The following is a 26330-nucleotide window of genomic DNA, read 5'->3' on the forward strand; positions in this document are numbered from 1 at the left end:
AAAAAGCAGCATAAATCTGTTAAATAGAATAGGCAAATTTATGACCCAACTACATCACAGCCATCCATTTTAAAAAGTTTAAACGCGTGCTTGCTAATAAATTCTCCTAAACAGCCATAAATATAAAATGCTCAATTTGCCACACTATTTTTTCAGATACAGATATGAGTTCACCTATTTATATAGCCAGCTTGGAAACAACAGTTTTAAGGTTGATTAAACTAGTAATCTAACTCGGCAATTTCCAAAACTTTAGTTTGTATGTACATATTTACATAATCGTATGTATGTGTATGTACATAGCTCAAATCTTGAAAAGCGAACCGCTAAGTGCTGCATGTTTGCCGTGGCCGGCGAGTAAATTTCATTTGATTTGTGTTGATCTACTGTCCACCTCTTCATTCTCCCCTTTCTCATCCTTTTCTTCTCTTCTCCTTTCTTCTCTGCTCCACTCTTTTTTGGCCCCTCTTTCGCCGCTCTTTGCGGGGGCTTTTCAAAAGCGGCAAGTGTCAAGCAATGCGTGGCATCGTTCAATTAAGCGCAGCGCAAGAAATTCAGATACAGATTTAAATTAAAATCCATGTTCAACTTCAACTTGACATACACTCAGAAAAGAAAGAGAACAATGCGGAATTTTAAATTATAATTTCATAAAGTTCGAAACTTTTTGCCAAACGTAAAAACACCTTTTAATTTTCTGCATTTTGTTTTAATCTTTGATTTTAGTACTTTTAGTTAAAGATGCCCAATGCCAACTTGAAGAAAATTTCTCTGAGTGCAGCTAGTAAACGCAAAAATTCTTCACCTTTTTTGTGGTATTTTTTTCAGTTCTGAGTTCTCAGTTTTGAGCTTGCGATCGTTGGAGAGACGCAGCCGCTAAATCGCAGCAGCCAAAGTGGCGCTCGTTCCACTGAAATTCGCTACAGAAGAGAGCGGAGAGCAAAGTGGAGACTTCAATAGCGATGAATGCGCCAAAAATGGCGGAAAAACGCTAAGTAAAATAAAAAATTAAAATAAATGAAACTGTTTTAGGTCTGAACATTACGTATACGACTCATTGGTGGCAAATTACGCATACGCCTAGTTGAACGGGGGTACAGTTCAGTTGAATTTATTTATTTAGTTTTTCAGAGTTTCGTTGTTAGCACTTTATACAAAACTCAATTAATATAGACAGCAAGCTATCTATATGCTGGCACATTAATAGCCAAGAGCGCATCACTGGTTCTGGCCGGAGGTTGGGCACTCGCGTTCGCCGTTCGGTGTTCGCCGCTTTGGCGCTCAGTTTGTCATTTGCACGCGCTTACGCCGGTTGGCCGCCCAACAAAAACAAGCCGTTGTAGTGGAGAAACCGCCGGAGCACTCGCGTGTTTTTAGTTTTAGCAGCTAATAGAAATAAATGCGACTATTTACTTGGGCAATTTGCGACTAAGGTGCGCTTAAACACATCACATAATTTTTTTTTTTGAGTGTTTCCCATAGTTTTCATATGTGCCAAAAGCCAAAAGTGTGTTTGTGTGTGTGTGTGCGTTTCTGGAACCGCCATAAAGTTCAAAGTAATAAAAAGTAAAAAAAAAAAAAAGTAATAGCGAGAGAAGGAAAAACTGTTTGCGTTTTGCCTTTGCAAATATGCTGGAGGACAAGTCAAAAACAAAAAAAGAAGATTTCAAACAAACGGAGAGAAAGAATTCTTTCCTCTTTCAGCTCTATTCTCCCGATTTTTTTTTTCGCGGTGATCACGACCCACGCATACAAAAAAACAAAACAAACAAAACACACAAACAAATCAAAGCCCCAAACAAGAATTTAGCATCTCTCCATTCTTGTGTTTTATACTTGTTTTGTTTTTCTCTTTTTTTTTTTTGCAATTCCCCCGGGGAATATAAATTAGCAGTGTGGATTTGTGAACAAACGCCCCCTTGCTAAATAAAATAGATATTTGTATATATGTATGTACGTATTTAAATTGGCAGACACCTTGCCATATATCCATATCCATTATGTCCGCTGCTCGTCATCGTCGTATTTCGATATTTCAAGGTTAAATGACGTCGGAGGAAAGCAAACGTTAAATAAAAATCTGTTTTTAGTTCGCGTTTGCCATAAAAACAGTTTCGGAACGGCAAAAAGTCCAACCCCAAAGTCATTGTTACAAAAAGGTATTTGCAATTTGCTCCAAGTCACAGTCAAGACTCCAGAAAACGAACTTTTGGATATCAAATTTAAATGATCAATAATGGAATTGAAATTTTATATATTTTGATTAAAAAATTGCAAGCCAAAGACTTAATTCCTAAGGAATCTAAATTGCTTTTCTTTGAACCATTTTAGACTTTCATTTGTATTGTGAGATATGTTTCACTTAAGGAACTTTTACTTTTATGAAAGGTTAATCAAAAATTGTGCCAAGTGTATGAAAAGAGGTGGCGGAGAACCAAAAGCAAAGCAAATGCACGAGTTTCAAGTAGTAGAAAGCAAAGAGCAGGCTAAAATCATTAACCCCGTCAAGTGGCCTCAGCATTTTACATACGAATACTTTTTCGCTTTTTAAGGCTGGTTGGACCTTTGGCTAAATGAGCTTCTGCGGTACATTCGGTTTTAACAATTATCTTCGGGCTTTGAAAGAAAGTCGGCGACAGTTTTGCAACAGATAAGTTTTGCTAAATTGCTGCAAAGCTTGTAGTTCATTTTTTATAGCCATCTTTACGGAGAAAATACACATTGAGAAATAACGTAGAAAAGGGCAATGACAGGATTTTCTAAAAAGGTGTAGGTTTTCTCAATGAATGATCATAAAAATATATGTTTTTTATGTTTAATAATCAAACAGAAACATTTTTAAAACAATCCTTTCATTTTTCTTGTTATGCATAAAATGCAAGTTTTAAATGTGTGTTATATCGAGGTAAAACTTTAATTCTTAATGTTTCACCATGACTGATTTCCCCAGACGTAAATACTCCAGTTAGTCATTAAGTTTACCGTTAACGCCATTCAGCTGTGTAAACTGCATGGAGTAATACTTTTCAAAAGCCCTGGTAACGAAACACACATGTGTCATCGTCATCCTGCGAGAATTGAGTCAAATGTGGCAATCACTCGACTACTGACTCACTTCGTTATCTTATCGGATGTATGGATACAAGGTGGTGATAAGATAGTGCCTTCAAAGCCGTTTCAAATCGGGTAACCTAGTTACAACCACGATGTGAAGCAGTTCATTGCAATGCTAGCTTTCGATTCGTTCAGTTGTGCTTCGATTAAATTCCAGTCAATAGTTGCAAGTCCATGAAATGTGCTAATTGCCATTCGCACATGTAATTGTGGCCAAAATAACGACTGTGGCCAATGTACATGGTTTAAAAGCTTTGCTGGCCCAATGATTGCAAAAATCCTAAATGATGTTTAATGCACAGTTGAAAAGCCCATGAATATTAACTGAAATATTGCACAATTCCATTTGCCACCTGTCATTATAGAGACGCCAAAATTGTGGATTTTGTAATAGTAAGTAACGATCGGAAAAACCCATTTTTTCAATTTCTCAGACAGCAATATTGCCACCTTTAAATAAGGCCAAAAGGGCACATCTGATAGGACATAGAAACACTATTTATATAATAATTGCCTCCTAATTGAGCGTAATGAAGGGGCGTAGTCCAAGGGGATTTTATGGACAGTGATTGTACGGATTTTACGGTGCGTGTTCGCGACTTTTTACTCGACAGGAAATGCAATTGCGCTTTAATTCAATTTCCTAACCGCAAGTCAACTCAATGAATGTCACTTCATTCACTTGATTCACTTGGTTCACTTGATTCAACCCCAAAGGGTTGGTTACTGGCTCAGCGACGCATCCGGAATTCTAAGGCCTTGGCCCGTGGGGTGCAATGTACATACTTCAATGAAAAAAATAGGGACAATACGGTATTATGACTTTAATAATGAATTTTCCTTGTTCATAGTGAGATATTAGATTTGCACTATCTTTACAACACTCCAGTTGACAGTATCTTTCGAACTAAGCCAGTAAAGTACTTCCATCAAATATTGAGTTGTAAAAACAGCGTATTAACCTGTTCCCGGAATTGCATTATCAAAAGTAATTCTTTAAGGGCTTTTCACAAAAGATTTCCGAATGCAGTTTGCAGTTTGCAGTTTAAATAGTTTAAGTGGGTAATACGAATATAGCGCTATGTCAGACTTGGCATAATCGTATGTGATTCTGAACTTGGAGCCTCTGGAATGCCCAATCGTGCCGGTTTCTCGAATTCCCCGACTCGTGCGCAAATATTTAAGCATTCGCCACTTGAGATCGAGTTGGAGACTAAACATTCGACTCTCGGACTTGAGTAAATTTTCCTCTCGCGCAAATTGAGTTCTATAAACAAATGGATATCGAAATGGCCATAAACAAATAACAAAGCATAATTGCTCATGTTCGGGCTACCATCAGAGAACCAGACGAAGTCTCCATTTCCATTTCCAAGGGCCAGAGAGATTTTCAGTCCACAGTTTTGGTCGATCGTGCATGTGCGACCTCAGAATTCAATTAACGGATGGAGGAAACGGTGGTGATTGGAGGGCAGAAGAAACTGCTGACGAACGAAGTGATCACAATTGGAGAGGGTGTTGTGATTCAATTAGACCCTCGTCCACGTCCACAACTTGAAAAACGAGTGTGTTTGCAGATCGTTGGGCAATATCGTTAGCTGATTATGATCGACACTCTCAACTGCCACCAAAGTAGTTGGTCCAAAATTCATCTCAAGATCGGCAATCGATCACAGTTGGAAGTTCATTATGTCGTTTCTTGCAACACTTAACTGCCCCCTGAAGCTTTTAGAAGAACTGATACGCCACTTTGCCAAGAATATTCACATTTTTCAGTAATGACCAAATAATTTGTAAATCATCAAATCAGATTCAAAAATGTTGGAATATAAACAATAAGCTCCTAGTCTCGATGCACAGAAATAAAATAATAACTTACATATGTTAACCAATTCCAGTTCAGAATACAAAATTTTACGTGTAGAAAGATTTTTCAGTAACGTAGAATAACATTTTTGAACAACTCGTATCTACTACTAACTAAACTAAAGGAATGACTTCAGATTTTAAATTCCCCTCCAATATATTACTTTCTTATCTTAAAGAAAGCAGAAGTGTGTACCCATTTACTTCAGTTAGTTTTTGGCGGTTGTGGGCTTTAGAGTGAACGTAGCATCATCAGCTATAAAGAGTGAAATAAGCTTGTTTTCAAAACGAGACACACACACACACACAAATGCAAACGCACACAACAATAATACGAGCTTCACGTGTATTACAGATAAGGAACACCTTCAAAGATAAGACTGGAGCGAAACGGTCTACAATTACGGCGGAGAGCAGTGCTCGGCGGAGCGGATGGTAAACACAACTGGAAAATGAACAAAGAGTGGGCCGGAGAATAGAGAAGGCGAAAAGTGTGAGGGCGCGCAAAAGGCAGCAGTTAATATGAGTGAATAATTGGCCACAGGCGGATCAGTCGACCAATCATGCGGAATATCAGAAATCTCAAGGATCCGACGACATGGACGCGGCTCCTCCTGCCGTTCCTCACCTGCCTACTCCTCGCTGTCCAGGCGGAGCAGGCGGATTTGGCGAAGGTCACCTGCGGGGAGTACGGCAATACCATCACCTGCGACTGCAACAACTCCGACCAGGTGAGTCAGTTATACGGCAAATAACTAATGTTTGCATAGCGTTTGGTAAATTACTGAAAACATTAAATGATATCAGATCATATTATTATGCAAAAATGGCTGACATTTGTGCTAAGAAAGTAGTAGAATATTTTTCGAACTATGCTTATTTTTATGATTTTCTACTAAAATATTGTTTTATAAATAAATTATGACCAATAGTAAATCAGGCTTCTGCCCCAGTTACCAATGAGTAATAATTTAAGCAACATTTTATCGCTTATTCTTTATCTATAGAACTGTTAGATTAGTTAGATTGTTGTGTTGTTTCAAACATATGTTATACATAAATAACACGCATTCCTGGAAGACTTAGTCTTCTATTTGTAGTCCCATAATATTTATATAATTTTTTAATAAACCTCATCCGTTTCTGTATTTGCAGCCCATGGCTCTGCCGATTTTGCGTGGAAATGTCTACATGATTGAGATACGCAATTGCCGCAATCTTCTGGTGGAGGCCAATCGACTGGCGGACACGATGGGTCTGCGCAAAGTGATCTTCCGCCAGGTGGGTCAGCTGGTGCTCCGGGAGCACGCGCTCAGTGTGCCGCGATATGCGAGCAATAAGGCACTGATCGTGGAGTTCGAGCAGACGAACCTCAAGCTGATCGAATCGCATGCCATCAATGGCAACATCGAGGAGATCTCATTCGTGGGCGGGCGGATTGAGCTAATGAAGCCATTCGGCTTCACCACCACCAAGGACAGTGCCATACTGCTCAAGCTGGACGGGGTCACCATTCAGCGCATCGAGAGTCAAGTGAGTTAAAGTATTTTATGGTAACTAGATAACTCCAAATTCTGATTGTGCTTATAGGCCTTTAAGAAATTCGCCGTGGAGCAGATGAGCATCGCCAACTGCCAATTCCTGGGCGATCTGCCCACTCGCGCCTTCTACGAGCTCGAGGTCACCAACGAGCTGAGTCTGCGGAATAATCAGTTCCAGGAGGTCCATTCCCATGCCTTCTCCTTCAAGCGTAAGTGTTCGTTGGCATGAAATTGTAAGCAAAAAACTTAATCTGATCTCCCACAGTTGTCTCCAAGTTAAGCCTGAGTGATAACCATTTCCTATCCGTGGATGGTGAGTGGTTGGAGGCACAAATCAGGGATGCGGTAACCGTACGGGGTAATGATTTCGGGGCCACCAGTGAGATCGCCTTCCGCAGCCTCACCGTCCATCGTTCGTATCAGCTGAGCGAGCGCCTGGAGCTGCGTTTCCACAACAACAGTCTGCGCAGCTCACGACCGGGAGCAGATCCTCGGATAGATGGCACCGCGGAGAAGGTGGCACCACAACCTCTCCGATTCGACAATAGCTTCGCGCTCAACGTACGCGATCTGCGCTATGATAACGCCTGGAGCTGTGAGCAGCTGGACAGGAATGTGGAGCCACCATTGCCGCGAGCGGAGTTCTTTCGGCTGCACAGCGATCAGCTGATGTTCCATCCGTCCGATATGGGCGGCCAAAGCCAAATCCAGCCGTATGTCCCGCTGCGATCGCTGATCAGCGATGAGTGCCGGGAGCGCAGCTATATGGCCTATATTATATCGGGTAGTGTTCTGCTGGGACTGCTGCTGCTCCTACTGATCCTTTTGCTGTGGTGGCGAGTGGTGCAAAAGCGACGACGTCGCAAGCTGGACGTAGTGCAGCCGGAACCGCGCACTTACAAGGAAACCCAGATCGTATACCAAATCGAGAACGCTGGCCTGCTAAAGACTGATTTGTAGACACGCCAAGGAAAGACACATATGGATAGCACAGAGACATAGAGCTGAATGAAGCTAGAGGAGCGGTGGGCGGTGGAGTGGTTGGAGCACCATTGCCATTACCATTATCACCACCGATCATACGGAACCACCAATGCGTGACCTTTCGCTGTACCAAAACCATAGCCTACAGTTAGTCGTAATATATCTTAATCTAATTATTCATAACTCGCAATTTTCGTCAGTTGTAAGTGGCCCATGTAAATAGTCGCATGTAGGCTGGGATCTTGCCCAGAAATATCCAGGTGGGTTAGCCATATCCCACCAAGTACGTATATGGAATAAATCACTATAAAGCCAACATGTGGTGCTCTTGCTATATGGTTACATATATGTTAATGGTAAAGATATTTAAAATTAGGCAATTTAGAGGGCAAAGTCAGCTAATAAAATATTGTATACAAATAGCGGATGACACATGAGTTGGACATATAAACAAAAGTTTTCGTAAATATTTTTAGAAGCTCGACACATGTTTACAAGATAGTCGTAAACTTTGAAAGGGAAATACTGTTGGAAGCAAGTTCATTTCTGCTTTCGATACTTCAATATTAATATTTATACATGCTCTTATTAATTCCTTTACAAATGCAATAAGGCTTAAAAAAAACTCACCCGATGGGCAAATAGGATTCCAAAGCCTGGTGAACGGTCAACTGGGGTTCAGATAGGGCAAATCCTTTAGAGAGCAGGGTATGATGAGTGTTGATGGTCTCCTCAATGCCGCTCATGTCCTCCACGTCTTTGTCATCTGATGTAATGAACATACATATAAATTAAATATAAGCCGAAGCAATAGTATGGCTTGGATAAATCACCTGGCAGATTGAGCTCCTTCTTCATCAGATTGGCACTGCACATGCCACCCAAATAGGCCAACTCCTGCTCCAGTCGTATCAGACACGAATTGCTGGCATTAATCTGAGCGAGATGGGAGAACACAGTTTAGAAAGAGATAGTACTACACAGGAAATCAACTCACAGATGTGGGATTGTCGTAGCCCACGACTAGACACTTGAAGCCAAAGCGATTGTTGTGCGGATCCTGGGCATAAAGTGAGGCTGTTTCCAGGGAGAACTCCACGCAGTTGCCGGGCAGGATGAGGACATTGTGCAGCCAGGTGGAAGCACTAAAACAAAACGAATCATTTATGATTATAAATCCTAGTTGGGATATTTTCCTACTTACGTATTGAACTTCTTGACCACAATCCACTCCCTGTCATTGGGATCCTGGCTGCGCAGAGGCGTGGAACTGGGCGCGGAAGCAGAGCCCGGCGCATTTCCACCACCTGGACTGCGGCAGCAACTGGCCATGGTCAACTGGACACTGGCGGAGCGTTGGTGTGTGTTCGGCGCTGCTCCACTTCCGGCGATGCCACCGCCTGTGGTGCGTCTCCTGTCGCCCGCACCATGCACATTGTTATCCGCCTGCTCCAGATAGTCATCCACATGTGGGACTGGCGGCGCCTGCGATGCTGGACGCATTGGAATCGACAGGAGCAGGTAATCTTCCAGCTGAGCAGTGCCACACTGCGGGTCAAACTCGATGGTTAGCCACTGCACGCAGGGCGGAAACTCCACGCGATAGCTACTAATGCTGGCACTCTTGTACGGATGATCACTCTCCACCACACAATAGTGGTTGCTGGTGGTGCTGCTCGAATTGGAATTGCCAGACCCAGAGGTCTGGGTAGCAAAAAGAGACGGCTCCGGTTGCCGCTGATCCTTGGACACGTGCAACTGATTTAGGGCAGCGATGTGCGGCAGTATCTCCTTGATCAAACCCAGTATCTGGACGGAACTCTTTGGATCACTGCAGGCCAGATTGGCGATGTGTGCATAGACCAGTGGCAATAACGTATGGAACATATTGGAGGCGGCCAGATTGAATACCTCCAGCAGCTGCACTGCGGCCGCTTGACTGCCCACTCCTGCCACTCCGCCAGATCCATCGGCGACACTAGCACCGGAACCGGCAGCCATGCCGGCCACCTCCAGTGGAGCCTCCTCCGAATCGGAGTGCAGATGCTGGGGCATTGACTGTTGAGCTGGTTGCTCGGCGAACTCAAAGTCTGTAGTACGTTCATTGCCGTTTATCGGAACACTTTGACTCTGACTCTGGCTTACACTCTGGCTTTGGCCATTTCTCAGATCCGCCGATTCCTCCACTTCGGTGGCGCCGATCTCAATTTCCATCTCGAAGGGATTCGTGGAACGCTTGTCGAACTTCAGGGTCTCCATGAGACCCTTGCTGAATGACTCAATGCGTTTGCCCAAATCCCTGGCCGTGGACAGCTGCGGATCTAGGGCTGTTGGCAGGGCAGCTGTCCTGGAATTGTTCGCCCAATTGATGTCCATGTGCTCCTCGATGGGTGTGATATTGTGCTCGGAATCGATGGTCTGAGTGTGATTGGAACTATTATCCGAAGGCGAACAAGATGCAGCCATTGCATTGCGTGCCAATATCAACAGTTCAGTGCACTTTTTGGTTATATCAGCGGCGATTTGCAGGGCTGTATCGCGGGTGGATACCTCATGTGGTCCAAGAAGCATCATGCGATCCTCCATATGAGCGGCCACATTAGTGGCATCGCCCGTTCGTCCGCTGGCCGAGTTTCCATCCTGTTTCATTGGCGTGCTATAGTACAGAATGCATGGCAATTGACCCCTGGCTGGAGTGGTTCCATTGAAGCTAAGATCACAGGCATAGAAGTGGAACTGGGCGCCACATGGTCCTCGAACCGCTGGCATTCCCGCATCGCCAGAGCAAGTTCTTGCTCCTTGGGAGCACAGCCGCAGGGCGTAGCGTGCATTCTCCTTGATGTGCACCGGATGGTCGAATTTAATCTCCGCCAGATCGTTGTGAACCGCATCCTGATCGTAACTACCGGACACCGACTCCAGGGTCTCCCACTTGTGCTGCGGCTGCAGATCCGCCGTATTATCGTACAGCAACTCCAACTGATAGTCATAGCTACCGGATCCCGAGTAAACCATGGCGCCAGCTATGGCCACACCAGGTCGATCCACGGCGAAGGCAATGGCATCGGGTCCAAAGTTTCCGGTATTCCAGGTCCTACTCACATCGCAGCGGGCAAAGCGAGCACCCGTCGAATGGAGGGTTCTGGGTGGCATGAACAGCTTGTCGTATTCACCCATCGCCGTTTGGTAGACAATCTCGGCCAGAACTCTGGCCAGCAGATGACAACAGTTGTCAATCAGGCCTTGATTCACACACTCTTTACTTCCGGGATAGCTGCCGCCAAGACAGCTCCGGCTGTATATCGCCTCAATGCGGGAACGTATGGGACTGGCAATAATGTCCAGCAGTCGCACGAGTACATCCTTGAATGTCCACGAATTGCTCAGGAAATCACTCTTCTCCTGCTGCGTGCGATAGATCATTTGCTCCACCAGCACCGGATACGGATGGGCATCCGTGGAGGAGAGCATGGGCAAGCCAGAGTTGTCGCTGGGACTGATGATCGACTGGCGTTCGTTTCCAGCCGCACTTAGCAGTGAGAAAGTGGCCCTGAGTTTCACCGATGGTGAGCACAATCCAGCAAGAATCGCACTGAGCAGGCGGGAATGCAAGGCTCCCCGATCCATCTGGGCGAGCAGATCGCACAGGCAGTTCCACTTCAACGAGGACGTCGGGTAGAATGCATCGAAGCAGGCCACAAAGCTCAGGTGGCACTCGTCGAGGATCTCCAGCGATAGTTCATAGCCTACAAAGTAGCGGATGCCATAAAAAAGACGTTAACTAACTTTCAGACTTGATACTCACCCTCATCTGTGGCAATATCCTTGAAGATGTCATCGCAAAAGATGCCAATAAGCAGAGCTCTTACATTGCCGATGCACTCCGCCAGTTGGATGTTCTCCATGTTGGTCTTCCGGGTGACGGGAGTTCCGCTGCCAGGTGCCACCGCTGCCGAGGCCGATGTGGATGGTGCTCCTCCGCTGCTGCTGGCACTGCTTATCATGGCTGGGGCAACCGATGGCGAGGGGTCACCAAAGTACTTGGCCATTACGGCTGCATTGCCCGCCACGCGCGGTGCATTCTTGTCTGGAAATTGGAGGAGTACATTAGCAAAATGGGAGATTCCAATGTAAGCAGATGGGTTTTACCTTTGTTTGCCTTAGACGGAACCATCTTGGTAGTGGTCACTACGCCACTACCATGGGCTGCATTGGATCCACCAACGCCCGTTGCCAGCGATGTGGAGGAGCTCCGCTGCGGGTAAATCTCGTTTGTGTACTTGCGCAGCAGGCGCAGACACGACTTGATGACATAGCCGAGGTACTGCAGCGACTGTTGCAGCTGCAGTGGCCGGGAGCGATCGCGCTCCTCGCGCAGCTGCAGCTTGAAGCAATCCCACGACCAGCTTAGCAGAACCACCAGGCTTTCGAAGCACTCACGACTCACACTGTTGGCAAAGGCCCGGGAAATACGCTGCACAGGATCGGCGTCCATTTGGGCCGGCGTCTGTTTGCAATCCTGGGTGACCAGTCGGTACAGAATGGCCGGTATCTGGCCGGAGTTGACATCGGTGCCATTGTTTGCCTTCTTGCTGGACTTGAAGGAGAAAACCACCTGATCCTCGGTGGTCACGGACGCCTGACCGCAGGATCCGCAATCGGAGGAGGGTCCTGCAATCCGGGCCCACACCAAATACCATCTGCCAGCTACCGCACTGACCGGTTTGGGCAGAAGAATGTGATGTTTGCTCCTGGCACCGCACTCGTAGGGCACCTCCTTGGTCTCGCTAATCAGGATGCCTTCCTTCTCGTAGCCACCACCATCGCCGCCCAAATCGAAGAGCTTTAGCTTGCAACTGTACTCGCCGCGACCGCCGAACATGCCGAACCCACAGATCACAATATCGGTGTCCGCCGAGAAGCGTATGGCCTCCACACTATGACCGGAGTAGCCCCAACCGCCGCCAAAGTTATCGAACCGGTTGACTACCTGGAATTCACCCGCCTGCGTCTCCGCCGTCTGTTGGGTTTGCTTCAACAGCGGCTGCTCGAAGCAACCGGGTATGTTGTCCTGCGCCGAGGTGAGGATGTCGAGACAGGCGAGTAAGTTCAGGGAGGCCTGTGAGCGGGCCACACGAGAATCAACCCGATCCGGCAAAGATAACTCCGGCGAGAGCAATGATCGATAAGTAGCCGCGTTCTGGAAGAGAGCAAGCGTCTAGAGAAGCAATACAAGAAACTGATTTCATCTTTTGGCTTACCGCTTCGCTCTCGTTGATGTCACTGGCCACCACATTGTGGCAGCGCAGTTTCCGAGCAGCTCCATCGAAAACCCAGAGAACATTGTAGGTGGGATCCATGGTGAAGGCCAGTTGCGGTGGCGATGGAATGGGTTCCGGTGAATTGGTACCCTGCTTGCCACCACGACGACTCCTTGGCACAGAACCCGCTGATACCGGTGTTCCAGGAGCTACTACTGCTGCTGCTGCTGCTGCAGCAGATGATGCCACCTCCGGTTGCTGCTCCTCAAAGATCTGATTCCTGCCCTCGTGCATGCTTCGGGACATCTGCTCATTGATGGGCACTCCAGCCGTGGCTGTGCCCGTCAAGGCCGTAATAAGCGACGAAGTGGAGGCATTTGCGGGTGAATCCGCAACTGGAGTCACGGCCACATCCAAATTGGAGTTAATCTCCGGCTGCTGTTGCTCCGGCTGTGCTTGCATCAGTTTCACGAAGTTGGTTTGTCCACGATAATGGGCAGTACAGCTGCCATCCCGCCGATTTATGGAGAGCGTGTGGAAGGACAGCGGAATGCTGGGGATGAGCACTATTTCAGGGATGAGTAAGAGATTGGTAATTGATTGGATCAGTATCTTGTGAGCCACTTACATATCGTCTTCTTATTGGCCACCACATGCATCTTGGGCAGCATTTGTGCCGTGATCAGGGATTCGTCGATCTTGATAAAGGTTTGATCTCCATTGGCTCCAATCCAGGTTACCTTCTTGCCATAACAAGGACCCAAGCCACTGCAAATATAAGTATAAATAATCATTAGCAATCATTATTCTACTAATTCATTCGGTTTTTTTTCATACAAGACGGCTCCCGGTGAACAATTCCACAGGAACTTCTGACGCTGGGTGAGCACCGGCAGCAGCGGAGGCATCTCCTTGGAGCCACTGGGCTGCACGTTGCCTGGCGATTGGGATCGCTCCGGTCCAGGCATTCCCACTGGCGCAACTGTTGGCGATCCTCCTGCTCCACCATCAGATCCAGGTCCCACCGGAGAGTCATCATCCTGGGGCGGTGGCTTTAATCCATAATCACTGGGCAGCCGTCCCAGTTGCCCCTTCTGGTAATTGCCAAACGTGTAGACCATTCCTTTTGATGTCAGCAGTACGGTGTGGTTGCTCCCAGCGGCCACTTGACTGATAGCACCAGGCACCTGGACCCGAACTGGTCCGCTCACCGGCTGCAGATCACCACTGCCCAACTGACCATACTGATTACTGCCAAAAGTGTAGACTTCACCGGCCAAGGTGAGCACCACCGTATGGTGCAAGCCACAAGCCACCTGCACCACAGGCGATGAGCTGGTGAGCTGCAGCAGCTGCGGCGCCAGCGGAGCCACTCGAGGCGGATCCTTGTCCAGGTCAGTGGGCGTGGCAGCTCCACCTCCGGCGGCTCCTGTTTCCAGTTCACCCTTGCGCTCTTTGCGACGCATGATGAGGGTTTTGGAGCGCTGCTGGCGCTGTTGTACGTCACTTGGTGGAGGTTTCAGTTCCGTTTTGGCCTCTGCAAGTAAAGAATGGTATTAAACATGCAACTAAGGATTGCTCGAACGGCAGTTAAACCCACCATCGCTATCCTGGAGGGCAATGCAGGCGGCGCACAGTCCACACTTGGCACAGCCCGCATCGCCGTGGCCACAGGGACATATACTGCCCGCCAAACGCTGATCCAGTGGTACATTTAGAGCGGAGACACAGCTAATATTGTATCCCGTGCATTCCCGACAGATGACGCACACGCGGCACTGACCCTGCACCAGATTATGATCATCGTAGTCGCACAGCGTGGAGAAGTCCAGCTTGAGGCGCTTGTCCAGCGGCAGCAGGGATGCAAAACAGGCGGCTGCCGTTGAGGATGAGGCAAATGGCGGCACATCCTTCACCGGCTGCAACTTGTTGAATATCCTGCCACACTGACCCTTGTTGTTCAGCCCGAACGAGAAAAGCTGCCCCTTCGCATTTAGGGCCACACAATGCGCCTTGCCCAGCGCCACCTTGGTCACATGCTGGTCCAGCAGCTCACTAACGAAACCCATGGCATCGCAGTGGGCTGTATCCTTGCCGTACATGATCAGCTTTCCGGTTTTGGTGACAAATGCAGAGGTGCCATTGTTGCAGGCGGCATGCACCACCACATGGCCATCGATTTTGGTCATCTTCTTCGGTTTAACCGCCTTCGGTTGCCTACGGTTCTTGCTGCTATCTCCATCTTCACCGCGCCGAGCTGTACCCGCAAAGAAAACGGTGCCATCATCGTTGACCAACAGTGAATGAATGCCATCATGTCCCACGGCCACATGGACAATATTGGCCGCCTTCGAGATGACCAGTTCGGTGAGCTTGAGTGTCGGCGTGCGACCCACGCACTTCAATCCGAGGGCAGCTGATTTTCCATAATAGTAGACCCGACCATTACTGGCCCGCACCAAGCCAAACTCCTTGCCGCAGGCCATGCCCATTACATCCACATCCGCATCTCGGCAGGGAGCGGGTAGCTTTGGCTCGAAACTATTGTGGGCCGACTGGATGCGCTGGATCTGATACTGATTGAGCAGCTCATCCTCGAAGGCCGCGTATCCCAAGGTCCGGAACTTCTTGCGCGCCAACTGCAGCGGCAGTTCAAAGGGCGGCGGATCAATGTTGTAGCTATTATGGTACAGATTCAGTTTCTTCACCACCAGTGTATCCTATTGATAAATATGCTCATATATTTTAACATTTACATATATCGAAAAGAGATACTTACATCGCGATTGCTGCAGATGGCGTGCAGTGAGTCGTCGTCCGTGAAGAGCACGTAGTTGAGTCCTTCGCGCATATGCAGCATGCTCAAGGGACTCATCGCCTTGATGGCCAGCGTGTCCAGGCCCACCATTTGCAGTTGGTCACCGGCACTGCGGCGACAGGTGCGCCGAAAGTAGAGCTGCCCGCCACTGTAGCCCAGCCAGGCGCTCCTCTCGTGGCTGAAGTCCTCATTCTGGGCATAGACGTGACCCTTGTAGGATCCTCCAAAGCCAGTGCCGATCTTCAGCAGTGTTCCGCCATAGAGTAGATAGACAAACACTCCATCGCAGGCCATTGCAGGCGAGGTGATGGGAGCACCTGTGCTCAACGGCGGCAGCTTAAGAGGAAACTATAAACAAAAATGGAAAGTTTATATGTAACCAGACATAAAATAGCCATGTGCATCACTCACCTCATCAATCAGCGAGTTGTGCGGCACTCCGTGGCTGTGGAAATCCGGCCTGGTGGGCTTATTCAACGCCGCACTGATCACCGTGTGCTGCAACGTGGCCAGTACCACCGGCAGCTGGACAATCTGGGCGGAAAGCTGACGCGGCGTCATCAGCATGGCGGCAATGGCCTTGAGCATCTTGCCCGTATCACCGCGAGCGATGCAAAGTCCCAGGAGCGCAGCGCAGGCCATGGCCGACCAGTTGGCCTCCGCACCGGTGGCCGAATTGAGTGCGGCCGGCATGGTGGCCAAATCGAGTAGGAGATCGTACAGCGGAATGATTAGCTCCTCCGGTTCCAGCTTGAAACTCTCCGGCTGCTGTCCCTGGATGACGTCCAGCAGTGCCTTCAATGCCTTGGTGCACAGCAGCGGATGAACGTGCCGGGCATCGGCGATAAGCTCGAAGAGACTGCGCAATCCAGCGCCCACAATCAGCGGCACTGTAGCGTAGACGGGCTCCCGTTCGGTGGGCTCCTCCGTGTCCGAATCCGCATCGCTGTTGGCGCTATCCCGACGTGGTCGCTTCTCTGCTGGCAAACCGGGTCCACCGACCACCACCGGCACTGGAGCCGGTACCCGGCCATCGATAATGACGCCAACTGGTCCACCAGGTCCGGCATTGCCAGGCCCAACGGCTCCGTGCATGGCCAAGTGGGCGTGGCAGGAGCAATCGAGAAGGTTGCTTATCATGCAGCTGTGGGCACACATCATGCAGCAGGCTGAGTTAAGGTTATTGCTCCACTTCTTCAGACTCGAACCTCCCGGGCCACCGGCTGCTCCGCCCTCATGGAACAGGGAGTAGCGGGTCTCTGCCTCCAGGACCGTGGATCGAATGGCCGAGAAGACCGCGAACTTGGACGCATTCGGATCGAGTTCAATGTGCGCCACCGAAAACGAGGGCAGGATCATCAGTTGTTCCTTGACCAGCGGTGGATCCAGTGGATTCACCAGTCCACCAGCTCCCGCATTCCCCTCCAGAACCGCTGCAGCAGCTGCCGCGGCCATTGCGGCCGCCGACTTGTCCTTCCGACTTTTGCGTTTCGTTAACACCTTGCGATCGTGTTGCATTTTTCTGAAACAGGAAGAAAAATATGGGTTAAAAAATATTCTACAAAATGTATGATCAACTTGAATTACAAAAAAAGAAAAAATTAAGATCGAATAAGCTAGTTCGAAAATATATTTGAGCTTGAGGAACAAAAGTTCTAAAATTCTTTAAAAACTTTCTTCAAAATAATATTTTGTAATAAAAAAACACATTTTTGAATGATAAACCTCTTTTCATTTTTTTTTCTTTCCTAAATGTGTATCTGTTCGACAGGTGGAACATATATATTTTGTATTTCCAACTTTGAAAACGGTTTTTGATTTCGTGTATACTGTTGTTATTTTATAAACTATAAAATAGTTGATTATTAAAACGCGCGAATTACTTGCAAACTGACTCACTTGAAAAACAACACTTATGAAAATATTTAGGGACACTAATCCAACTCCAAGTCGTAAATCAAAAACGCATCCCAACTAACTGAAAGAGGGAACAAGCTTAATGTTGCGAGGTCCTGGCGAAGGATTTGCATTTGTTTTTGTTTGCCTATAGGAAGCTTTTCGCTCTTATTGGCTCTTATCAGCCTGTAAGCTTTCATCCTGGATGGCGGTCGTTATTTTTGGACGACAGATGCACATGAACACATATCGAGCACCAAGGTGCAAGCTTTTGGGTCTACATAGTATATGTACATACACATGTGACCACTGATGCGAGCGTGTGCATCCGGAACTTTGTATCCTGCAGCTGACAGGTGGTTTTCAATACAGTTGGATGCATCTTAAATGCTGTTCCTTTGCCCGCCATTTACCCACAAAGTGGCAATTACTGGGAAGTACATGTTTATGTAAGCTTCTTGAGAATTATGTGGTTGAAACACTTCATTTCCAGCAATTGATGAAGTGCACTTAATTAATTTGCAAAATTAAATAGTTATATCAAATGTAAATATTAAATACAATGTGTAATACTTTTGAATACAAGTTCCTTTGTGGAAAAACGACCAACTCATGGAACACGAAAACCTCAAACCTTGGCACAAATGATTAAGTATTCTAAAGCAATTTAGCAGTAATCAATAAAAACAAGACAGTTTAGCACGCCTTCAGCTAAATCGATGTTCTTGAGCTGAGTCGACATTTTGCCAACTAACTGTTGTCCAGGTGTACAACTAAGGTAACCTTAAGGCCAAGGTCCCAAATTGGCTAGAGCACTTAGAGTTTGTATGACAGCTATTCCTTTAAGCCCTTTTAATTTCGTTTCTTAGTTGTTAAATTTTAAAACTCCTATATATATTGATTTGCCGGTCTTGTAGCTGCTATAATAGTGAATGCTACTCAATGTATTAGGTTTACCTTAGAAAATGCACAATTTTTCATAAATACTAGTAAAGGTATGAACTTTAAATCTGGCCCAGCACGCATTTTCTGGCTTTTAAATATATTTTAGTCATTAAAGTTAATTTTGTATTCGGCAAAACGCAGATCCCAATCGTTTGATATGCTTTATCAACGATAATACATTTTTGGCGGGTTAATGGGGAGAGACATCCATCGCCCCGTGGGCCATCAGTGGGTTAATGCAGGTCGCGAGGCTCTCGGCAGTCAGCTGATTGCGAGCAGCGCTCAGCTGTTCGGCGCAGGACTGTCCACTTCCGCCCGTTGCAACCCCCAAAAATCGGGCGGTGCTGCGACGTCGCGGAGAGCGAATGTGAAATGTGTAGGGGTTGAAGACCCAGATTGGAAGCCGAAGCCGAGTGCAGCGATCGATTTTTCAACCCCAAGTCGGATGGGCTGTACGGGACGTAGAGGGGATGTAGAGGGGTTAGGGGGTGGGAAGTGTATGGGACTCCGGGACATCTAGTTATCCAGATGCTGGTGGGGATTACCTGCGCGTGTTGTTCGTGTACAGCTCGTAGAAGTGGTCGCCATACTTAAGCGGATTGAGCAGGCCAACCATTTTGGCCCGATTTCCCGTTAGATCCAGTGCTCCAATCGATATTTTCTATATATTCTAATCCTCCGTTACCGTTACCGTTACTGTTGCCGTCTACCGTCACAACGTTATGCTCACTCTCTCCCGTTTTTCTCTTCTCTTCTTTGGCTAATGATTTATATTGCACAGCGGTTAAACGAAATATGAATTAACAACTAGAATTGAACTATTTTGCCGAGCATCGTCTGGCAATTTGAGTGCCCTTTGTTTTTGCCATTTGCCTTTTGTCACTTTCACGCAAAAAAAAAAAGGAAACACACACCGAACGACAACGCAACGGTACAATGGGAACGAGAGAACTAAAAGTTTCGTCCCGCTCTCTTCACCCCCTTGAATGTTGTTGTTTTTGTACGCTTCCTGCGAGAGAGGGTGCTCAGCTGTGCGGGAGACAGTGTTGGTAAGAAAATGTCCTATTCGCGGTTTACCGTCTTAAATATTTCTAAGCTTTTGGATTAAAGTTTGGCCGGCGTTAAAAATATTTTAAAGTGCATACACAATAATGGCATGTTGCCCACGAAATATATTTTAATAAAGCATGATTAATTAAATATATATTAAATCAACAGATTTGAACACTACCTTTCCGGCATTTACCAAGGTTTTTCAGTTCAAGCCTGAAATAGCGCCTTTTATGTTCAACTTTGAAAATCCGTTTGCCTTTTCCTTATAAGTTCCGTTACAAAAGTTTACATTTTAAAATATTTCAGTTTCATTACAACACCTCAACTGTTTGTTTAGTGCTGAAAAACGCCGGTGCAACGCGAGCTGGCAACTCTGCCTAGCAGCTGTCACAGCAACAAAAACAACAGGGGCAAGAAGAAGAACTTTGACAGCTGCGGCGCAACCAAAATCGAAGAAAAACATTTTACGTAATTTAATTGTGCGAATTTCAATGGCTAGCGAGTGTACTAAAACGTTTTTTCCCCACCCGCAGGATGGGCAACGCGCTGACGCACTACTTGAAACCGGACGTGATGCCCGGCCCGGATGTGGTGCCCACCTTTGACCCACTGCTGGGCTTTGAGTCGCGCAAGGAGCGTGTGATGATCGCCACCCAGGAGGAGATGGAGTCCGCCAAGCTGCCGCTGGAATTCCGCGACTACTGCGCTCACCTGGCCATCGCCTACCAGGCCTGCCGCAGCGACACCTTCCCGTTTGTGTACAAGTGCGCCCACCAGAAGCACGAGTACCTCACCTGCGAGTATGAGGACTACGTGCTCCGCATGAAGGAGTTCGAGCGGGAGCGCCGGCTGCTCGAGCGCCAAAAGCGTCTCAACAAGGCCGCCTAGGCTTAAGCTAGACACCCCTATACAAAAACACCCCCAAAACACCATCAGGTGACGCTCCTGGCCGCGGATTCACTGCCACTGCCCCATGTTGCAAGCTAGTTTCCAGCGGAAATGTCAATAAACAACTCCATGCTAGTAATAATGCGGATCTGCTAACCATTTTTTTTTTTTTATTATCCATTAAACGATTGAAAAACTGTTCGAAAAAACCGACGAGTGTCTTGAAGATGTGGATCGTGAAAAGATCATCGATATTTAAATGGATTTAGGTGAATGAGCCGTGGGCTAAAGTTATGCATGCTATTGGAAGCTATAGTTGATCTGAGCGGATATATAAATAAACAAATCGATGTATCTCCCAACTATTTATGTCGAAAAGTGTCACCAGTTGAATTCATTTAAAGAAAATTTCAAAACGAAATATATCCGATTCTCGCCAGCGAATAGAATATAATCAAATTGAGTAGATTGCATAGGTTCCAATTGTCAGCGTGGTTCCTAATGCAATTTTTGTGTTCACCTCAAATAGGTAATTGGAATACAATGGCCTTTGGTCGTCAACAACTATTCCCTATCTAAGCAGTTGACAATTTTTAGAACATTTAACAACTGTGAGATAGCTGCAAATATTCATACCAGAAAAGTCTTTCAATCAATTAATTTTAACTTGGAGGAAACCCTTCAAAAACGCTTCCATTTAGGCAGAATTATTAAAGAAATTATCAAACTCCCGTGTAGGCAGTAAAACACCTTTTATTCACTGGTTTCTGCAATTTTAAGCTTAATATCAAACTCATCTCCTGGCTTAATCGTACAATTGCTTTCGTTTAACAATGCAACGAACATGCGCGCACACACAACACACCCCGTATATCACAAGCACACACCCGCATATCTATAAATATACGGAATACTATATCTCCTGACTACATAATATATGATATATATATGCATATGTATGGAAACTAACGAACTACTGATGATGGCAAGTGGTTTGTTTTATAAATTACATTCTAACTAGTGGGGGAGGATCCAGCTGCCGGATGGCTTTAACTCATTCAATAAATGCATCCTCGTTGCTCCGGCACGCAAATCTTTGGTAGAGGCTTCTCCTCGGCACCAGAAACAGGACCGATCCATCAAATGCCCAATTTGCGCCACAGATTATGCATGCGTCCGCCGGTGGCAAAGATGCTGCGCAGCATGAACACCTGGATCAGGCCAACACCGATCATGGCGCTGATTTGCAGCATAGACCAGTGGTTGACCTTCTGGAAATTGGACTCGGCCAGATTGCGATCGCGTGCCTCGTGTGATCGCAGGACATCCTGCAACTGGCGGGCTTTGTTGAGCTGCAGACGAATGCGTCCAATGAAGTCCATGATGTCCTGCACCTTCATATCGTAATACTCGTCCCGCGAAAGCCCCGTAAGCTCATCCACCTCGTTCCACTGCGTGTCACCCTGTAGCTCCTCGCCCTCGCGCTCCACAATCAGCTCGAAGAACACCGTCTTGCGGTTGAACATGCTGAAACTGTTGTCGAAGCAGAACCGATAGTCACCCTCCTTGGCCACCTCGTGGCGATGGACATTCTCCGGTTTCTTGAAGTCACTAACTATCACCAAACCAATGGGATCCAGCAAAGTGAAGCTGATGTCCAGGTCACCGTGCCCGCCATCGATTACCTGGTACTCAAAGTCGATGGTCTCGCCCTGACGCACCGAGTGGTAGAGGCACTCCGTTTTGCCGGCGTCCACATAGACGGTCATCTCCTTGTCGTAGGCCTCCGCATCCTGGACGCCCAGCAGAAGTGCTGCGATGAGAGGGAGCAGGACCAACCCAGGCATTCCCAGCCAGATCTGGACGCAGTGACGCAAAGGTAATGAGTAATGGTGGCTAAATTTAGCCGGCTCTTTATCTTACCGCTTGCATTGTGAGCTGTTTAAACTAATATTAAAAATACAAAATGCTTACCGCGGCAGTGTGCCCGTTTACCGCGCAGGGATTGGAAATTTAAAAAGCGTTCACATTTTTCGCCAAGTCAATTATTTTTTTTAGCTAGATTTGGCTATTTTTAGATTTTGCGGTCTTATACAATATCAAAATAACAAATTTTTGGTTTTTTCGCATTTAAAAAGTGGGTATACAAATTTAAATATATATTAACGATTTTTATTGCCGTTTTAACAACCATAGCTGGAAAATAATTATAGCAACTCAGCTGAAGGCCTGAGTTGCCATGGCTCCTAAAACTCAGTGGCCCCGACTTTTTAAGTCTTGGTCCACCTTACTATATTAATAATAATTATATCAACTGGGCTCTGAATAAAAGCAATAACGACAGAAAATTTGATACCTTTCCTAAAATATTTACAAATAACTCAAAACTAGTTTTAATCAAATTTAAGATAGATTTTAGAAGCAAGATCTGGCAACGCTGGTAAATAACGGACTCTGAATTAGCGGCAAATTTAAATGAGAAAAAAACCAAAAATCAAATAAATTAAAAAACAAAAAAATCTATAATTTAAATCAAATAATTTAACAAATTATAAGCCCCTGAGTAGATGTACGAAAATGGCTTGACCACCAAGGCTTGTGGCGTAAAAGGAGCAAAAATCACATCAAGATGATAAGAAATCACATGTAAAATTACAGTAAAGATTTTAAATAAAACAAAATAGCTTGTATTGTTTAAAAACCCTTTTAATCAGTATTTTATTGTATTGAAAACTACTTTGCAAGGTCACACTGATCAGGCCTAGAATAAGCTCGAAAGAAAACTTGGAAAAATAGAAGAAAAAACGTCAACAAAAAATCGGAAAAATCAGGCGAAAAAGAGACAGACATACCGGATTATATGTCAGTTTTAGCTGATCACGTGAAGTGATTATTTGCCACGAATAGGTTATATTCGCAACGATGAAGATCCGAACCAGGAGGAGTCTATCCTTTTCCGGCTGTGGCTTCTTGGGCATCTACCATGTGGGCGTGGCCGTCTGCCTGCGTCAACACGCCCCCCAACTGTTGCTGGAGAGGATTGCCGGCGCATCCGCCGGTGCCTTGGCCGCCTGCTGTCTGATCTGTGATCTCCCGCTTGAATGCATGGCCGGGGATTTCCTGCGAGTTGTCCAGGAGATACAACGGCATTCGTTGGGCGCCTTTAGTCCGTGGTTCAATCTGCCGGAGTGCCTCCTCGAGGGCATGCGAAGCTGGTTGCCCGAGGATGCCCATCTGCTGGCCAGCGGACGGCTCCATATATCCCTCACCCGCGTCAGCGATCGCCGCAATGTGGTCATGTCGGAGTTCAGCTCCCGGCAGGAGCTCCTCCAGGCCCTCATGTGCTCGTGCTTCATTCCCGGACTTTCTGGATTGGTGCCTCCGCAGGTGAGTTTCTTAATTATTATTGAAATCATTAATAAACCTATTAGAATCAAATATCACGTACATTCTTTAAAATATCTAATAACAATGAAGAAAAGTACGAAATTTAAATGTTTCTGCGTAGGCAATAATATTCCCGAAATTAAGATGATCAAAAACGATTAAACCAAAATTTCAAACCAGGTGTTCAACTTGAATATATATATATGAAATGTATGTCTTATCAGGTACGAGGAGTTCGCTATATGGATGGGGCCTTTTCCGATAATCTGCCGCTGCTGGACGAGCACACCGTCACCGTGAGTCCATTTTGCGGGGAGAGCGACATATGCCCACGGGATCAGAACCCCCATCTGCTTCAGCTGAACATCAATTGGGCGAACACTTGCATCCGTTTGTCCCGGAGGAATCTGCGTCGCATGGTGCGAATCCTGGTGCCGGGCAGAGCGGACTTCATGGCCAATTTTTGTCAGCAGGGCTACGATGATGCGCTCCAATTCCTGCGCAGGAATAGCTTTCTCAAGGAGGGTTTCAGGGTCCAGGAGAAGGGCATGATCAGTTGGATCCACGAGCAGATGAAGAGGGAGAAGGAGCTGCGTGAGAGCCCAAGGGATCTTGAGAAGGAGCAAATAAATCGCATGACTATAAACAAGAAGGATATGCAGCATAAGAAGCGCAGGAACCGTAAACATAAGACTCAAAGACAAAGTCCACAAAGGACCAAGAAGAACCAGCAGGAAAAGATCAGGCACGAAAGGATTTTGGAAATGAATATTAGAAATAACGAGAAGGACCACCAAAAAGACGCTACCAACACGGATAATCTGACACCGATCAGAGAGAAACGGCTGGAAAAGAGGCCTCCAGAGGAGCACGATCACTATGCCAGTTCACTAATGGGCTCCACCTGGTCGCTCCTGCGTCGCGTATTGTTCGCTCCGCCGCTGGCCAGGCACATGGTCCAAGTGGTCGCCCGCCATCTTAGCCAGAGTCTCACGCTCTGCGAGCAGCCGCACTTTGATCTCGCTCTGATGCAGGCACCGGCCGCCTGTTACGCTTCGAGCACCTCCTGCCCCCCATCGACGCCACTGTGTGATAGCGATAACGACAAAGTCAAGGCCTAACGAGTGTGCGAGGCCAGCCAAATTGAATCGGAAGATCAGGTGGCTGAGGAGTTGGCTGGGGTAGAGGGGACATCCGGCGGCGTTCATTAGGCGCCATTAGCTTTATCAGCGATCGTCAATCGATCGGTTTTCAATTGATTTTTATGTCTGTTCGCGCAATTACTTTTATTTAATAGACAAACTTTTTTCGCGTTTTGTTTTCTCAAACATCGTATTTTTTAATGTTTTAATGTACTCTGACTGCTGTGAACTAAATAACCAATATAATTGTAATTAATAAACTTGATGTTGATGCATTGAAAAAAAAAAACAAGAAAGGATTTTAAATCCAATCCAAGTCCACAGTTAAATGTATTACTTATTAACTTCTTGTTAAGGTCCTAGCCAAACCAAAAAAAAAAAGAAATCTGCGAAGAAACCCAAAATAATTGAAATCCGCTTGCTGCGTTGCACTCGATTCTTCTATGCGAGTAAACTGATATAACCTCCAGATCCGAGGCTCTGACGCAGATTCTTATCAGCAAGGTGCAACGCAAGAGAGGATGATGCACGACAAGATCAGAGAAGTCGGCGCAATATGTACATACGAGTATGTGCAATATCATACTCAATAATCAGAAGCGAGAGAATGAATAATAAGAATCACGCCACTTTCTGCACTTTGCCCCTCGGCCATCTCGCTCGCACTCGTGGTGATTAAAGGATGCCACGCCCCTTACGCCGCAGGCGGGGGCTCATCCTGAGGCTTTATCGCCCCCCCTCCCGTTGCAACTCTCTCTTCCCTGGGACTCTTTCCTCTCGTTTTTCTGCGTGTGTGAGTGTTTTATAAAGTCATTCAATTTTTTTTTATAGTACTTACTCTTGATTACGTTTATAGTTGGAGCGCCTTTATGGGCACACTCTCCGCTCCCCTCTTGCTCCGCGATAAGAATTGTCGTTGCCAGGCGAAGACTGGAAGACCAGACCTCGTCATCGTCGGCATCTGAACGGGGAGATCGGCTGGGGAGACCAGGTCCAAAGTCCGTCTCCATTAACATCTTTACACTCGGTGGCCCCCCCGTAGACGTATACACACCTTGCGGTTGGCATTCCCATTACATTGGGCTGTCCCATAACGATCGTTACCTCCATGATCATCGAACGGACCGACAAACGATCGGTGCATTGCACTTACACCGAGGATCTACCCATCTGGAATGTTAATCGGAGCAGTAAAGCTTAATGGAACTTATAGAGAATATTCACTTATCGTTGCTTGAAGAACGAGTCTTCAATCGGAAGAATCGGATTTACCTATCAATATCAATATGTTATGAAGTACTACTCCAATGGCAAAGCCAGTATGGGATGTTCTTGTGTTGTGGACAAAGAGTAGATTTACTTATCATAATGGTTGTTCTACCAAAAGCCTCTATAAGACACAATCAAGGCTATTACTGGAAGGTATTTTCAAATG

General features: G+C 46.5%; 5 protein-coding genes across 7 annotated transcripts in view; 3 read left to right on the forward strand and 2 right to left on the reverse strand.

Moving 5' to 3' along the window:
- The window catches only part of LOC6524773 (E3 ubiquitin-protein ligase highwire), a 43891-nt gene extending 24527 nt beyond the window's left edge, over positions 1-19364 (reverse strand). For both annotated transcript variants that reach the window (XM_039375799.2, XM_039375791.1), the window contains exons 1-13: positions 18971-19364; positions 15996-17106; positions 15546-15932; positions 14367-15486; positions 13604-14303; positions 13395-13534; positions 12767-13332; positions 11655-12705; positions 11311-11592; positions 8710-11251; positions 8503-8650; positions 8339-8441; positions 8136-8271 (exon numbers count right to left, since the gene is read on the reverse strand). In XM_039375799.2, coding sequence (XP_039231733.1) covers positions 8136-8271; positions 8339-8441; positions 8503-8650; positions 8710-11251; positions 11311-11592; positions 11655-12705; positions 12767-13332; positions 13395-13534; positions 13604-14303; positions 14367-15486; positions 15546-15932; positions 15996-17106; positions 18971-19041 — 8357 coding nt within the window. In that variant the 5' untranslated portion in view covers positions 19042-19364. The remainder of the gene's footprint in view (positions 1-8135; positions 8272-8338; positions 8442-8502; positions 8651-8709; positions 11252-11310; positions 11593-11654; positions 12706-12766; positions 13333-13394; positions 13535-13603; positions 14304-14366; positions 15487-15545; positions 15933-15995; positions 17107-18970) is intronic.
- Positions 1274-7821, forward strand: LOC6524775. Of its 2 annotated transcripts, none has more exons than XM_015190398.3 (5): positions 1274-1433; positions 5336-5711; positions 6136-6513; positions 6571-6730; positions 6787-7821. In XM_015190398.3, exons 2-5 carry the CDS (start codon positions 5544-5546, stop codon positions 7479-7481), a joined length of 1401 nt encoding a protein of 466 aa, XP_015045884.1. In that variant the 5' UTR covers positions 1274-1433; positions 5336-5543; the 3' UTR covers positions 7482-7821. The 2 variants fall into 2 exon arrangements, with proteins under 2 accessions (XP_015045884.1, XP_002100619.1); XM_002100583.4 differs by lacking the exon at positions 1274-1433 and adding an exon at positions 2062-2159.
- Positions 19365-19738: 374 nt separating the features above from the next.
- On the forward strand, positions 19739-20575 carry LOC6524776 (NADH dehydrogenase [ubiquinone] 1 beta subcomplex subunit 7). The gene is made up of 2 exons (XM_002100584.2): positions 19739-19946; positions 20012-20575. Exon 2 carries the CDS (start codon positions 20013-20015, stop codon positions 20364-20366), a length of 354 nt encoding a protein of 117 aa, XP_002100620.1. The 5' UTR covers positions 19739-19946; position 20012; the 3' UTR covers positions 20367-20575.
- Positions 20576-21101: 526 nt separating this feature from the next.
- Positions 21102-22417, reverse strand: LOC6524777 (transmembrane emp24 domain-containing protein 5). Its single transcript, XM_002100585.4, has 2 exons — positions 22290-22417; positions 21102-22225 (listed from the first exon to the last, which is right to left on the reverse strand). The coding sequence occupies exons 1-2, from the start codon at positions 22296-22298 to the stop codon at positions 21506-21508; spliced, it is 729 nt and encodes a 242-aa protein (XP_002100621.1). The 5' UTR covers positions 22299-22417; the 3' UTR covers positions 21102-21505.
- Positions 22418-23128: 711 nt separating this feature from the next.
- On the forward strand, positions 23129-25224 carry LOC6524778 (1-acylglycerol-3-phosphate O-acyltransferase Pnpla3). Its single transcript, XM_002100586.3, has 2 exons — positions 23129-23753; positions 23978-25224. The coding sequence occupies exons 1-2, from the start codon at positions 23289-23291 to the stop codon at positions 24872-24874; spliced, it is 1362 nt and encodes a 453-aa protein (XP_002100622.3). The 5' UTR covers positions 23129-23288; the 3' UTR covers positions 24875-25224.
- The last annotated feature ends 1106 nt before the right edge of the window (positions 25225-26330 follow it).

Source organism: Drosophila yakuba, chromosome X (assembly GCF_016746365.2).
Source record: "Drosophila yakuba strain Tai18E2 chromosome X, Prin_Dyak_Tai18E2_2.1, whole genome shotgun sequence".
In the NCBI taxonomy this organism is placed as follows: Eukaryota; Metazoa; Arthropoda; class Insecta; order Diptera; family Drosophilidae; genus Drosophila; species Drosophila yakuba.